We start from the raw sequence: 14,463 nt of genomic DNA on the forward strand, positions 1-14,463 counted from the left end.
GAATTTACTTGTTTTTGTACAAACCTAAACTAATTGTGTTAAAGGGGTCATATGATGCGATTTCAATTTTTCCTGACCCCTTTAAACGTTAAACGTTTTTTTTTTTTTTTACAAAATCATTATGACAATGTTATAATCACATGAAAAGAGGAGACTCTAACTTGTCCTTAAAAAGTAATTTATGTTATGAAAAATAGTTTGATAACAGTATGTCACAACTGTACAGGGAATAAAGCAAAGGCTACTATTGATGTGTTCAGACAAATGGTTGTATTAACACATACAGTAAAGGTGTTCTTCAGCTATTCAAGTCATATCCTGTGGTTTAAAATATTTTACCTCTCCTTGAAAAGGTAAAAAAAAAAAAAAACTGCATTCAGTATTATATTATATTACATTATATTATATTCAGATTTAAATGGAATATTTACAAATGCCAAATGTCAGAAATGAGGCATGCACAGTTTTGAATGTATATTCCTTCAGGACAAAAGCCTGTGCAATTTACCAAGCACGAACACATTCTCGTGCATGGGTATGTCTCACAGAGAGCGTGAGAGGCAGACAGAAAGAGATTGAGAGAGACAGTGTTGTATTTTTTGCAGGTTCAGTGTAAGTATGCTGACAGGGAGAATGTTACCCATCACTGTGACATTTTACAACATGACATCATGACCAACATGCACTCGAACTTAAAAACATTTAGTCATCAAAATATGCCAATAACTTGTATGCATGTGTTGTCTTCGGTACCCGTGTTCGTGTGGTCATCATATTTTAAAAACATAGTTATTTAACATAATTATTCTGATTAGTCATGCGAATTAAAACAATTATTTGTTTCCAATTATTAAAGAGTTCCACAAATCACCTAGTTATCTGTCACACCTAGACATTTGTATTGTACCATTTACCATACTTAAACTCTGATCTAACTATCCCTCTCCGTCTGTCTATTTTCCCGTAAAACATGAATGGATGTTTTTTTTTTCTACTCCACTGACCAGTAAGAGAAGGTTCATTAAAAGCAACTGAATCGGAAACATGCCTGCCCTGGGAAACATTAACTGCTTCTGCATGTTGCTGAGATGGAAAATCTCGCCTTAGTTTATCAATCAGATCAGAAGACATAATGACCCTGTTCAATACTTCAATAAAATCCACATGGACTGTGGATCTGTTTAACATGCAGACCAATATCCACAGCAGACTGTAGTCTGCATTACAGTAAATACTGTGGACCAGCTCTCTCTTCAAAGGGAACAGGACAAGTTTTCAGTTCATAATTATCAGTATATATTTTCTTCTTTTTTTTCACAAGCTTTATTGGCACCAAATGCGATCTTAAGTCTTATTTTGTTTTTTTCATCAACTTGTTTATACCACTTTTGATGCTTGGTAATTTCAGTGACATAGAAATGTCATCAGCATCCAATGTGCATTAGGCTATGGAAAGCTGAAAGTGTCAAAATCCCGAAACCAATCCTTGAGATATGTACAGTAACCATAACAGTTTCACTAACTATAACAGATTTACATAAAAAAGTGACAAATATAATACAAACAAATGTTATATTAAATAGACTATTTAATATAAGATTTGTTTCTTTTATGTCTGTCATTGGAAAGTGCTTGTCAAAGAAGATTGCATGCCCATTATCATTGTATGCTTCTTTTAAAAATAATGTCACTGAGGGGGATTTTTTTTCTTCTTCCTCGTTTCCCCCTCATCTGTAGATTTGCATTAATCACCCATGCAGAGCAGTGTTGCTGGCCACACTACAAATAATAATTTGACATTGTTCATCAGGAATCGATGCACAGCAGCAGGTCAGCCCACAAGTTGTGTCTGAGCTAAATATTTATGAGTGGTGTGACTGCTTCTACAACTGAAGTCAGTCACTTTACAGCGGATCCTTAAATAATTAGTGTCTTTTACTAGCCTGATGTGTGTGATTACGTCTGTTAGAACACAGAGGGACAGCACTTTCATTTCCACATGCAGTGACATCAGTCATTGCTTGTCATCTGGTCATTCTCACATGATTGAAAGACTGGTTGTCTGTTTACTAACATGAATGATAGAACAATGCGTAAAGAGTGAGATCTATATGTGTGTGTGTGTGTGTGTGTCACAAAGAGACATGCTTAATGTGTCCAATCGATAATTGTCATTTGCAGTGAAGGGAAACTGTCTATTGAAAATGTGTGATCATGCTTAAAAAGACACTCTAATTAAGCAAGCAAACACATTTGAATTAGTAGAATATCTTCTGTTTGTCACTCTTACATCATATGTAAAACATTTGTGTGTGCATGTGTGTGTGCTGTGACCTCTAGCTGTATGCAGTGTGGATTATGAGAAGTCTACTCTCTGACCCAGTTTACTGATACACACTCTAACATCATGATAAACTGTTGTTCACCGACTGCAAAAACCAGGACGTACAAGATGCACCTACATCACAATCAACTTTTTATTTATTTATTTATTAGATGCAGACACAATCTACTGGAACTGAAGGAAAAATACTGGGAATAATACATAAAATGTTTATTGTCTTAAACCTCACTGTGAAAAGAAAATCCTATTAATAAATTAAATTTCATTGTTCTGTTTTATTGTCGTTTTTCTTTCATTTGCATTTGTAATTTTCATTTTCAAATAAATGCTGCCTGCATAAAAGTTAACAGGATTAATCTCCCCATCCCAATACAGGGGAGACTAGTGTAAATTGTCTATTTTTTTTTTTTATTCTAGTGAATATTTCACTACGCATTATGTTGTTGAAAGTCTATATTAGCACACAGGTAAGGAAAAGAAAAGAAAAGAAAAGAAAAGAAAATTACTTTTGAAAAATCTTTATTTTCCAGTTATAGTTATACAGTATGGTTAGTTTACCACATATTAACCATTTGTGACAGCATGCTCCAGTATCATGCCATGTTGTACCTTGGGGAAACTTGTCGCAATAGTAATCTGTTGTTAAATAGCCTTTTTATTTTGGTTTTTTTTTTAAACAATAAAAATTAAATAAATAAACACCAAACACACACACACAAACACACACACAAGAATAAAAATGATGAAAGTTCATACATTCATAAAACAGCAAACAATGTAAACATACCCACTACTTTAATCAAACAAAATTTTAATTGTAATGAATCAGTTGCATAAAATTCATGTAACTTGCTCTGACCTGAAATTTACAAAATAATTTAATAAAAATACCCGTCCCGAGAACACACAACCTTTCTAAATTCTAACTTCATTATATAATTTACTTATGTCTTAATGTGTGCTTTTAATATGCATTTTTTTAGTAACTTAACAGCCATTAGAAAAAAAAAATAAGATGACTCTGTAATTTTAGTTTGTAGAAAAACTCACAATAATGCACAAATTTGAATTAGATGCTTGGAACGTTAAACCTTAAATATAGATCTCATGACAACTAGCCTCAGTCTCCCATATATGTAAATCAAAGAGACACAATTATCCCCATACACTCACTGAAAATAATAAAAAGGAATGTCACAAACTGCAAACTCTCTGCTCTGAGACATAGACCCTTCAGCAAAGACCAGACGTCACAAAGGGCATTACTGGTGTTTTTGAAACTATGAGTAAGTGAACCAAATTGATGTCCTCAGGTGGTTTAATATTTAAATACTTGCACTAATGTATTAGTGCTGTATCCAGTCAGTCTTTTATTGTGCCAATCACTGTAGTTTTTTTTTTTTTTGTCAGTATTTGCATTTACACACGTGAGTTGGAGGGTCTGCATTAAAGGCCATGCAGTAAGCATCTGTCTGTAAACCCAGCAGAGCGCTCTACCAACACACGGCATCTGCGTAACTCTGCACAGATTTGCAATGTGTTTGCGGGCCCACATGTCATAGAGGATGCCGTTGCCTGGTGTACGCAAACTGCTATTTAAAGTATGTTGTCGCAAGTTTGCAAAGCAAATAAATCACACAACAGAATTCTTCAAAACAATGAACTGGGTTCTGGGTTCCTGGTGGCAAGAGAGGTGCCTTCCCTTCGGTTCAGTTCCATGATGCAGCTACCTCTGCCTGACCTCCTTACTGTGGTCTCTATGAGTTACTGAAATCATCTATGAAGTAATGTGTCCTGCACTGCTTAATGACTGTGTTTTAGGGCGTCTATCCCATCAGCCCCTCAGTACAAAGACCGGACAGATCTGTCCAAGTGGAGCACTGCATTATAATTTAGTTCCTCTTAGGTTTCCTGCTCTAGCACTTAAGACAAAGTGCCTGCAGCCTCTGAGCTCCCCACGTGCAGACGGAGCGTGCTATTTCCATCCTTTTCCGTCTGCTTTTGCATTATCTGCAGTGCTAAGCAGAAACCAGAGCGCAGATTGACAGACCAAGAGCATGTACGCTACCGCCGCCATCTCCGTCCCTTTGTCAGCACAGATAAAGAAGCAGTGAAATGCTCCCTGATTCGTCTCTATTTAAACGCGCGGAGTGAAAATACCTCGACATGTGTAAGGCGAGCGTGTCTCTCTGTCACGCGCCGCTCATGACATCGCTCCCATGCTTTTTCTCTTTGTGCAGAGATTAGGCCGTTGCCAACCTAAATGATTACTTCAGTCAACACGGTACACGCTTGTGACACCGCAGAGCGTCCCTCTAACTGATCTGCTAAATGTCAGCAAACTGCTTTTGAGTGTAATCTTAATTTGACTTGGAATTAGTCTTTTTGCTGTGAAAATCTAATTATTCAGACAATTCTTTGCCTTGTGAGAACTTTAGCAAAAGATCAGCCATGCCATGGCTGATGAGAGAAAGAGAATGAGAGAGAGCAAGAGAAGCAGAGAGAGAGAGAGAGAGAGAGATTACGCGATAGTGAGCGTTCCCAGACGTTGCCCAGAGGCGCCTTCATCTCCTCTCTGAGCTAAACGGACATGAATGGCGAATGACAGAATTCCGGAAAGAACGTTACAGTAAGGCACAATGAACTTGTGCATGAACGGCATACCTGTTGTCTGGGAAATAGTGAGATAGAACGGAATGGGATTGACTTTTTACACACTCTGGATATAGGTGTTAGATGAATGTGGGCATGAATGTTCACTTTACAATGTAATTCCATTTAGATGGATGTATGATCATTAGTACACATTATTGTACAGTATATAATACTGTACAACAGTGAAATTGTAAGACTGATTTATCTTACTTCACTGACTTATCAGTCAGACAGTTACGACACACATGCTACATCAGGACTGTTTTGGCTCTGATTTCAGGTAAAATGTTTCGGAATTAACTGCTATCCGAAGCCTTAGAAGAAAGTCCCAGGTGACAATGCAAAATACAGGTTCACAAGCTCATGGTGACATGTTCTGGGTTTTACGCTGATTTATGATCTAATCTAAATGTTGTTATTTTATGTTTGCCTGGGTTTCAGTAATGTTTTTAATGTCCCTGTGCCTTTTATGCTTACTGTGTATTAAAAAAAATAAATAAAATAAATAAATACATTTTTTTAAAAATCACAAAATCTAAAGTGGGATTGTATGCCATTCTGTGTGACCATTACGAAGCAGATGTTACTGCAAATATCCTGCAGGAGTTTGAAATGAATGAATTCCAAATGAAATCATACTCTTTGTAGAAAAGCTGGATGTTAACGTAAATGATCAGATGATCAGGCCGGCAGATTATAGATTATAACTTAAAACATAATGTATGCGTGTTTATTTGTTTGTATGTTTTTTTTTATTTAAATTTGGTTTTAAACACACAGGTCCTCACGCACGCTCACTCCAGACAGGTAAAACAATTATGCGCACGCTTGAATTTTTCAAATCCGCACTGCTTTAAATAATTTAGAGAATGGTAGCTTTCTATATAATAAAGCTCATTATGATCTGGTGTGGTCGACAGCCTGAGAAACCTTGTAATGGTGCTGAAGGGCACCTAACCAGAGTTGAACAAAAAAAGAAGAAAATATTACGTAGTATGCTATAATATAAACAGTATTTGCATTTTCATTCGTTACTTTCAAGTCATTTTATTATGTCTTAGCACAATCTAAAATAGTAACGCCAAATATGGATCAATCTTCTGTAATTGATCACTTAAAACCAAAATATAATTTACTACACATTCATGTTCATAACATGTTTGGCTTCGTTATTTTCAGATACATTTATATGACTGTTGTTTTTAAATGATATATCATTGGCTTACTTATATTTTCTTCTCCAATATTTCATTACGAATGCAAGCACATAAGCATGCTTCATTTCTGTATCCTGAATTAAAGTTTAAAAATATAAATCGGAGTCAAAAATTTAGAAAAAAAATGTACTTGAATGAAACACCATAAAGCTGTGTTTTGATTACTCTAATTGAAAATCAGTAAAGCGGAATTCCATATTTTACACAGTGAATTTAGTTGCATTATTACATTATTGCATTTTCATCCATCGCTCTCATTTTACCCATTTACTGTAAAGGATTTATAGTTTTTAGACACCTGTAGTTATCACACGTTCAACAAATTAAATTCTGTCTTCGAAAACAATTTTATACATTTGAATAACGAATACTTTAGAGTACAGAACTCTTTTGAATAAATGGGAACAAATTTAACGTTTTAAAATAAATGTTTTATTTTTGATTCTGGGGCAAACTTTCAAAATGCTCCCATATATACTGAGAAGAGAAATCGTTGAAGACTATTTTTCTAATATTTTACTTTGTCTATTCTTACTCTAATGAGAAAAACCATCAAACAACCTGATGAAAGAGATATAAGAAATTCGCATTTACCCCGAAATCCTTCGTTTGCATGCTATCTACAGTTTAAATGTTATATTCAGTGTTTCTTAAAAAAATTGAAATCTTAACCATTCACGTGAGAGAGAAAAAAATAAGATTAAAAGTAAAATAAAAAAAATAAAAAAAATATATAAAAGTTTTTTGTTTTTTTTTGCTTTGTTTGAGTTCCTTCAGTAATGCAAGTTTTTCCTTGAACAAATTCTGATCACAAAATAATGAAATGTAATTAAGAGACACTTGGAAATGATTTAAAAGTTTTATTTGTAAACATTAAATATTCCTTTCTCATGAAGTTTGATTCGGGTTCGGAACCGGACGAGTTGTAGTATATTTAGTTAAACCATATAAAAAGGCAGTGATGATTTTCACACACCTACAGGAATAGATGGCAAATAAAATCACATGTAAGACATTAAACAAAGACGACGGTGATGCGTCTGAAATCATTTCAACTGCACCATGCTTTAACGGCAAACTCAAAATAAATATATAAACGTTTATATTAAACAGCAACAATACATACAACACATACAAACGAGGAATGTCTGACAATTGTACAAACGCTATGGGTCCCTTTTTACCTGTACAGATGATACTGGTATTTTATACACATGTGCCGTATTTAAAAGTTGTCCCAATACTACGAATCTTTATAAAATCTAACAGACTACATAGTGTCCGGAATATAGAGTGTGTAATAGAGACAAGAGTCCTCTACAACATGCGTCTCCTTCCCACCTGACAGATACACAGGCACAAGTTATAAAAGAAAAAAAAATGTCTCTGTACAAGCTTTATACACATCATATAAATCACATAAATCTATTTAATAAGTATATAGAAATTGTATAATACACTCTACTCTGTGATTTTCCATGAATACAGACGTTTGCAGTTAACTGATTAGTAGTGGCGAGATATTTTTCATCGTTCAAAATCAGGCATAGGCTACTACTGAATAATATGTGTCTTTTATTATAATTTCTCATATTATTATGACCTTTTTACCTATGTTTACATGTTTCTCTGTTCTGAGATACTCAGTAGCGGTATTTTTGGTGGGATAAAGGGCCAAAATCACTTGCCGATGACAAAAGTTATTATTATTTCGCGTGGTGCTTTCCAGGCTTTATATCGTTGAATCCTTTTTTTCCGAAAGCGCACGTCATTTGGCAATGGTTGGTGGATTAAAAAAATCAGGCTTTCAGTTTTCAAGAGAGTCAGTGGAAGTTCTCTGAGGTTGTTTGGAATCGCCCCCCCCACCTCCCCCTTTCTCTCGCGGTTTAAAAGGGCAGAGTGTCAAGAAACAGTTTGTCGATTATTGCTGGCGGTGGGACCAGATCTTCTAGTTTTAGGTAGAAGATGCGCTGCAGACCCTGTGTGCACAGTGTGCGCAGTTCAGGCAGTTTACCCAACAGTTTGGACAAATAGTTTGGCCGATTCAAGCCGCCTCCATTGAAGGTGACTTGATCTTTCAGGCAATTTACTATCTTGTTTTGAAGGTCCTCCGCTCTCTTGGGTTCTTTCAGTCCGTGTCTCTCTGCAAAATAATAATAATCATTCTTATTTGAGAATATAACGTTAAAAAAAAACAAAAAAACAGTTACACTTTTCTTAACAGTATATAAAACTGATCTCACCTGTGACCATGGCTAGGGCGGCGATGCATGAGAAAGCAGATATGTCTACATTCATGTTCTGGAGATTAGACGAGAACTCCGCTATAGAGTCAATCCACTCGCCAAATCCACGGACGCACTGCAGCCTGTGCAGCACCACTCCGTTACAGAAGATGAGTTTGCCTTCCATCGGGTTGGACCTGAAATTAATGACAAAGCATCCGTTAATTACCGTGCGCATTAAACGGGGATTTAAGCGGCTGCTAATTATTGCAGAGCCAATAAAAACTGAAGCAGCAAAGCCACCTCTCCAGAGGCCTCGGTACCTGTACGCCAGGCGCAGCACGAAGAGCTCCAGGAAGGCAGACTCGAACAGCAAGTCCTGGTCCGGTTTAGACAGGTCGGTGAACCCGGGAATCTTTTCTGCCCATCCGCGGATGATCTCCATGGATCCGGTGAGGAGGTCGTAGAACTGCTGGATGTGCTGTGTGTCATCTCCGCTCAGTTGGTAGTCCGGGTTGGCTTGGAACTGGAATTTAATTTAAACATGACTTAATGAGCTCCCTTAAAATATATAACCCGTGAAATTGCAAAGCCCATTTCTAGAAGGGGGAGAGTTTCCCCCTCTTTAATTTAACTTGTGTCTGTATTTCACTGGCTTCTTTCTTGCAGAAGCAATTTAGAGAGTAAAATATGCCACACTTAAAGTGTTGAAAGTTTATAATGAAACACTGTATGATATTAAATTCCTAATATTGGTTGTGTCAGATTGGCGCAGGAAGCGCATCAAGAGTCACATGCACATTTTGATTTTCTTCTTTTAAAGCCTAAAATGAGGGGTAAAATTATAGACGAATGCAGTATAACGCACTCTGGTGTAGTCGAGGCTGCTCGTAGAGGGGTTGGAGTCCACATGAGCCCTGACCAGAGCGCTGATCAAACTGACGGGCGGAGAGGGAGGCGAAGACTCCTGCGGACTTTTGGGTTTGGAGGGTAAACGGCCTCGCCGACCCTTTAAGTTGGCGGTCCGAACAACTGTCAAAACAACACAATACTGTTATTATCAAGTGGTTGCTATGCTCGTTGTAACATGTATACACAACTCAGTCAACGATGACTGTAATTGCATTTGCGCACTTCTCTGTTTTCCAAGTGCGACAAGACGCACATACTTGTGGACAAAAAGCGATTTACCTTCTTTCACCATTCCGACCACCATGCACTTCTGAAATCGGCAATACTGACATCTGTTTCTCCGGCGTTTATCCACAGGACAGTTTTTATTGGCTAAGCAGACATATTTGGCGTTCTTCTGTACTGTACGCTAAATCAAGAAAATGTGGACAATAAGATTTCATTTGTAGCCTATGACATATAATTCAGACAAAAATGTCATATATATATTTTTTTTCTAAGCAAACATTCGGTTTGTTTTTGGTGTAAATTATCTTTAATCAGATATGCGACTAACATGTGAGCAAAATAAAGATTTAAAGAAAATATATATATATATATATTTAAAAAACACGCTAATATAAAGTTGCTCGAATGTCTAAGTCTAATTTTACATTCAAGATCAGAGAAAACCGATATAACCGGTAACAAAACAAATAAATAAGCAAATACTAAATTAATAAAGAAAATATATATATATATATTTAAAAAACCCGCTAATATAAAGTTGCTCGAATGTCTAAGTCTAATTTTACATTCAAGATCAGAGAAAACCGATATAACCGGTAACAAAACAAATAAATAAGCAAATACTGAATTAATAGTAATAATAATAATAATAATAATAATAATAATAATGCAAAACAATAGCTACCTATTTAAAAAACCCGCTAATATAAAGTTGCTCGAATGTCTGTTTAAGTCTAATTTTACATTCAAGATCAGAGAAAACCGATATAACCGGTAACAAAACAAATAAATAAGCAAATACTAAATTAATAGTAATAATAATAATAATAATAATAATAATAATAATGCAAAACAATAGCTACCTTGAAGAAGCCTTTGCACCCTTCACACGTTCGGACTCCATAGTGCTGACAAGCCGCGTTGTCCCCACACACCGCGCACAAACCTTCGGTGGACGGAGAACCAGACGGGGGTGACGGCATCTGACTGTCCATCAGCTGGTGGCCGTGACTGAGCTGCAGGGAGTGCGTGAAAGCGATTCCCGCCTGTTTCCTGATGGCACTGGGCACTGCGAAACTCTGGCTGTCCAGGGCTCGGTGCGCTCCGGGACTGTCGTGCCCCATGGACACGTGGAGAGGCCCGTCAAAGCGCATCTGACAGCTGGAAACAGGGGTTCCGGGTGGAGACTGCTTGAAGGAGAAGAGGGAGAGCCTGGACACGGGGTTTTTGCGCTGATCTATCATATGTGAGGTCATATAGGTCTGATGAAAAGTGTGCAGGGAGCTCGGGTCCTCCCACATATGATTGGGCTGAACCTGGAAGTTGGCCGTTCCCGGAGCATGAGGTGAGGACGGTTTGAAGTACATAGGCCCGGAGTGGGCCATCATCTCCTCTGACTGCGGGCCCAAATGGCTCTGCTGATGGTATGTGTGCATCTGGACTTCCTCCACTTTGATGGAGGACTGTTCTCCAGAATGGGGCACCTGGTAAAGACAAGGCGGCTTCACGTCATAACCGGTGTTGTAGTTGTCCATGAAGGTGCTGAAGCTTGGCAGAGAGGTGGTGGCGGCGGTGATCTCGGTATTGGTCAAATCCATGCTGAACTTCACAAACTCTGGCGTGAGGAAATCGCAGCTGTATTCTCCGCTGGTGTGGTAACTGTAGCTCTGAGACGCAGGACTCGCGCCCTGCGGGGATGAGCCATACTGAGCCTGGACGCAGGGCATGGCTGCAAACAACACAGCAATCAATAAAAGAAAAAAACAACAACAACAACATAAAGAAAGCCTGAAAATAATAGCCGCATGCCCATCAGACCATGTTTTAGCACTGTTTCCAGCTTGCATGCAACTTTGCAAAATCGCTTTTAACTATTCTTTTTTTTTTCTGCTGAAGTACCTTCAATCGTGGGACTGTTCCTCTGCAGATCGCTGTGCAGGTGATAATATCAGGTGAACTTTAATACCGGGGTTCAAGACAAACGAGTCAGCTCTGGATTCTCCCTCTGATAAAACACACAACGTTCACTTGATTTTGCATCACATTTGATTAGTTCTATTACACAAATACAAAATTATAGAGCTCACTTTAACTTTGAAATGTAAAATCCCCTTTTTTTGCGCCGTATCAGAACATGTGAGCGATGGGGCGAAAGTTTAAGGATTTGCGCGCCGCGTTTGTAATATATATTTTTTTATATTTCTGCTAATAAATGCATGTCTGAAGAAACACAATTTCACACAACCGTCCGCTGGTCTCTATTCTCATACAAGGACTGAATAAATGCTAATTTCACAATTCAGCTCTAAAGAAAAACAACTTATCAATTTCTATTAAACCAGCAGAAATCAACAAACAACAGAGACTATTTAAAAAACAAACATGCCATAGCACATTTTTTGCACTGCTTATTAAAAATGCATATTTGCCCAAACAGACAAAGAATAAAAAGAATTGCATATTGCATACCTTAGTAGACCATCAGTAAAACTATATTGTATCCATAAGCATGTGATGCAGAATATGTGTGTAAATGTCCAGCACGGCGTGTGGTTCGCAGAGCGCGGAGCTCAACACTGGCATGTAGAGCTCAGTCTGCCAATGTGTCTTTGTTTATGTGAGACCCACGTGTTTGAGTTCAGTACGTCATCTGCGTCATATGTGAGTAGAACCAATCAGCTGCGAGACTCTTCTGCCAATCTGAGGGCTGACTGACAGCCGGTGCATGACTGTGATTTCACAGGGATCTGCTGTAGTTTATATTCCCCATCGTCGAATAGCAATTTACCTCTGTTTTGTCACATATATTTCAGTATGTACAGTACAAAATATTAAATTCGATTAAGTCGATTTCACATAAAACACTGATAAAAAAAATTGTAACAATAATAGAATTACAAGTATTTATTCCTTCTCATTCTATTAAAACTATTTGTTTAGGATGTTTTGGTAAAGCTGGTTAATCTAAGGCTAAACAACAAGTACTAGGGGGGGGAATCTAAGAGCCATTGGTCATTGTATTGTTCAATGCGAAACAACGGTAGAAATTCTATTTGTACGAGACTACAGTCATTAGCAGAGAGCATAGGAGGGGATTCTTACAGAGTAATTTCAATCTAAGTGTGACAAAGACAGAGAAATACATCAGGAAATGGCAAAAAAAAAAAAAAGCGATGCAGACAACAGCTCTGATGCAGAACGTGAAGAGGTCTAGAAACAGAGGTCACCTCCCCTCAAAATAGTCTTTGCCATATTGTATCTGAATGGGTGGGTGTTACTGTTATTTGAGACAGGTCTCACTCAACCATCATGTGAACACCCTCTTTCCACAAACTAAATCCTGCATCTCCCAACCACCATAAACAACTTCATGGCCTTATGGGTAAAACCACAATATGTAAGAAAACATTGCTCAGTCTCTTTTCTATGTAAACAAATACAAAATTAAGGTTTGTGAGGTTTTCTTAATACAGCTTCAAAAATTTAGCTAAACCAAAGTGGTGTTCTCTAAATGGGGGTGGCAGTCTCCTCTAGAGGACACTGTTGCTCACCACCCACTGGACAATAATTTTGGATTATGTTTTATATGTTGTTATAACGTAAAGCTAATACAGTGCTGATCAATGTATTTCAGCCTAATGCAGAACAAATTAGATGTCAATAAGCCACAGACACTGCAGTTCAGCCATTCAAGGATGACATGTGATGACAAAACTATCCCATGATGTCCATGATCTCTCATTTAAACAATATGTCCAAAATTGTCAGTCATGTTCTACATAGTGAATGACAGGCCAGCCATGTGCTCAACACCTGATTGAGTTTATTGCTATATCCAATGTATTATATCCACAATATGGTCTGCTTTCATTTACCTTTTTAATGAAGGGAAATTACATACAATTAAGCAATAATTCGCGTGCGTGTGTGTGTGGAGGAAAGAGTTATGTATAAAGCTATCCTGACTGACATCATTAACAGCCAACATTATATTTACTTATTTTTCTTTAACAAGTACAAATAACAAAAACACAAACAAAAAAAATCACAAATGCATGGCCAATCCTGATGCTTCCTTCAGGGTGTACAGTTTTTGACAGGAGCTGTTTATTCAGAACTTTTACTTGAATATTGAGACAGGTGCAGCACCATGGACAGCGCCACAAATTTTTGTTTCAGTGTCGTTGTGATTTAAAAATGACATGGTGACTTAATTTTGAATAGGTTTCCTTATGCGAAATATATTGATGAATATTAAGAGTTTGCTGCCAAATTACTTGAGGCAGGGAACATCCCCTGAGGCAGCCATTGACAGATACAACAGGATTTAATCCTACACATTTTATTAATTCTATGTAGCTACTGTACTCTGTATCATTTTCTCTGTCTTTCTTGAGATTGCAGTATAACCTGACTACCAGCACCAGATGTCTATCAGCATATCATTATAAGACTAGAATTGACGGTGTGTAGTCTGTTGGCCTGAACATCAGGGTATAGTACATTAATGGGCATTATTCAAATGCACATAATGTATATTTGTGAGTGAGAGAGCTTCGTCTTATCATCGCATGTTCCTGCAGACACTCATGTGCTAAGTAATGATGTAAGCCAACTCTAATTGGAAATGTTTACTGACAGAGGCTGTAGACTTTTTAACAGACATTTGAAATTGAGTGACCACTGTGACATCTTAATCTGATATTATCAAGCAGAGGAGACTCATTGTCCAACCTAGACATTGTCTCCTAGACAAGCTTCCTCTTACAGAGCCTATTTAGATAAGGATCACATGTGTCCAGTTCTCTCCCTATGAGATAAGCAGCGTTAATCTGGTGTCATTGGCCAACAGATGACTTTATGATTTTTAAAACATCACTCC

The 14,463-nt window shown here is 37.4% G+C and overlaps 1 protein-coding gene across 1 annotated transcript; it reads right to left on the reverse strand.

Annotated features, from left to right (window-relative positions):
- Positions 1 to 7,972: 7,972 nt before the first annotated feature.
- Positions 7,973 to 12,144, reverse strand: LOC107745273 (nuclear receptor subfamily 4 group A member 2-like). The gene is made up of 8 exons (XM_016559122.1): positions 12,051 to 12,144; positions 11,481 to 11,586; positions 10,445 to 11,310; positions 9,633 to 9,762; positions 9,310 to 9,473; positions 8,765 to 8,967; positions 8,460 to 8,638; positions 7,973 to 8,359 (listed from the first exon to the last, which is right to left on the reverse strand). The coding sequence occupies exons 3-8, from the start codon at positions 11,306 to 11,308 to the stop codon at positions 8,103 to 8,105; spliced, it is 1,797 nt and encodes a 598-aa protein (XP_016414608.1). The 5' UTR covers positions 11,309 to 11,310; positions 11,481 to 11,586; positions 12,051 to 12,144; the 3' UTR covers positions 7,973 to 8,102.
- Between the last annotated feature and the right edge of the window lie 2,319 nt (positions 12,145 to 14,463).

The sequence above is a fragment of the Sinocyclocheilus rhinocerous genome, unplaced genomic scaffold (genome assembly GCF_001515625.1).
Source record: "Sinocyclocheilus rhinocerous isolate Xijiao unplaced genomic scaffold, SAMN03320098_v1.1 scaffold887, whole genome shotgun sequence".
Classification (NCBI taxonomy): Eukaryota; Metazoa; Chordata; class Actinopteri; order Cypriniformes; family Cyprinidae; genus Sinocyclocheilus; species Sinocyclocheilus rhinocerous.

Excerpts from the sequence above, each read along its gene's own strand:
- LOC107745273 (XM_016559122.1), bottom strand. The coding sequence starts at position 11,308 with ATGCCCTGCGTCCAGGCTCAGTATGGCTCATCCCCGCAGGGCGCGAGT. Across the intron at positions 9,474-9,632 it reads GGTCGGAATGGTGAAAGAAG|TTGTTCGGACCGCCAACTTA; the intron begins GTAAATCGCTTT and ends TTGTTTTGACAG. Across the intron at positions 8,968-9,309 it reads GCAGCCTCGACTACACCAGA|TTCCAAGCCAACCCGGACTA; the intron begins GTGCGTTATACT and ends ATTAAATTCCAG.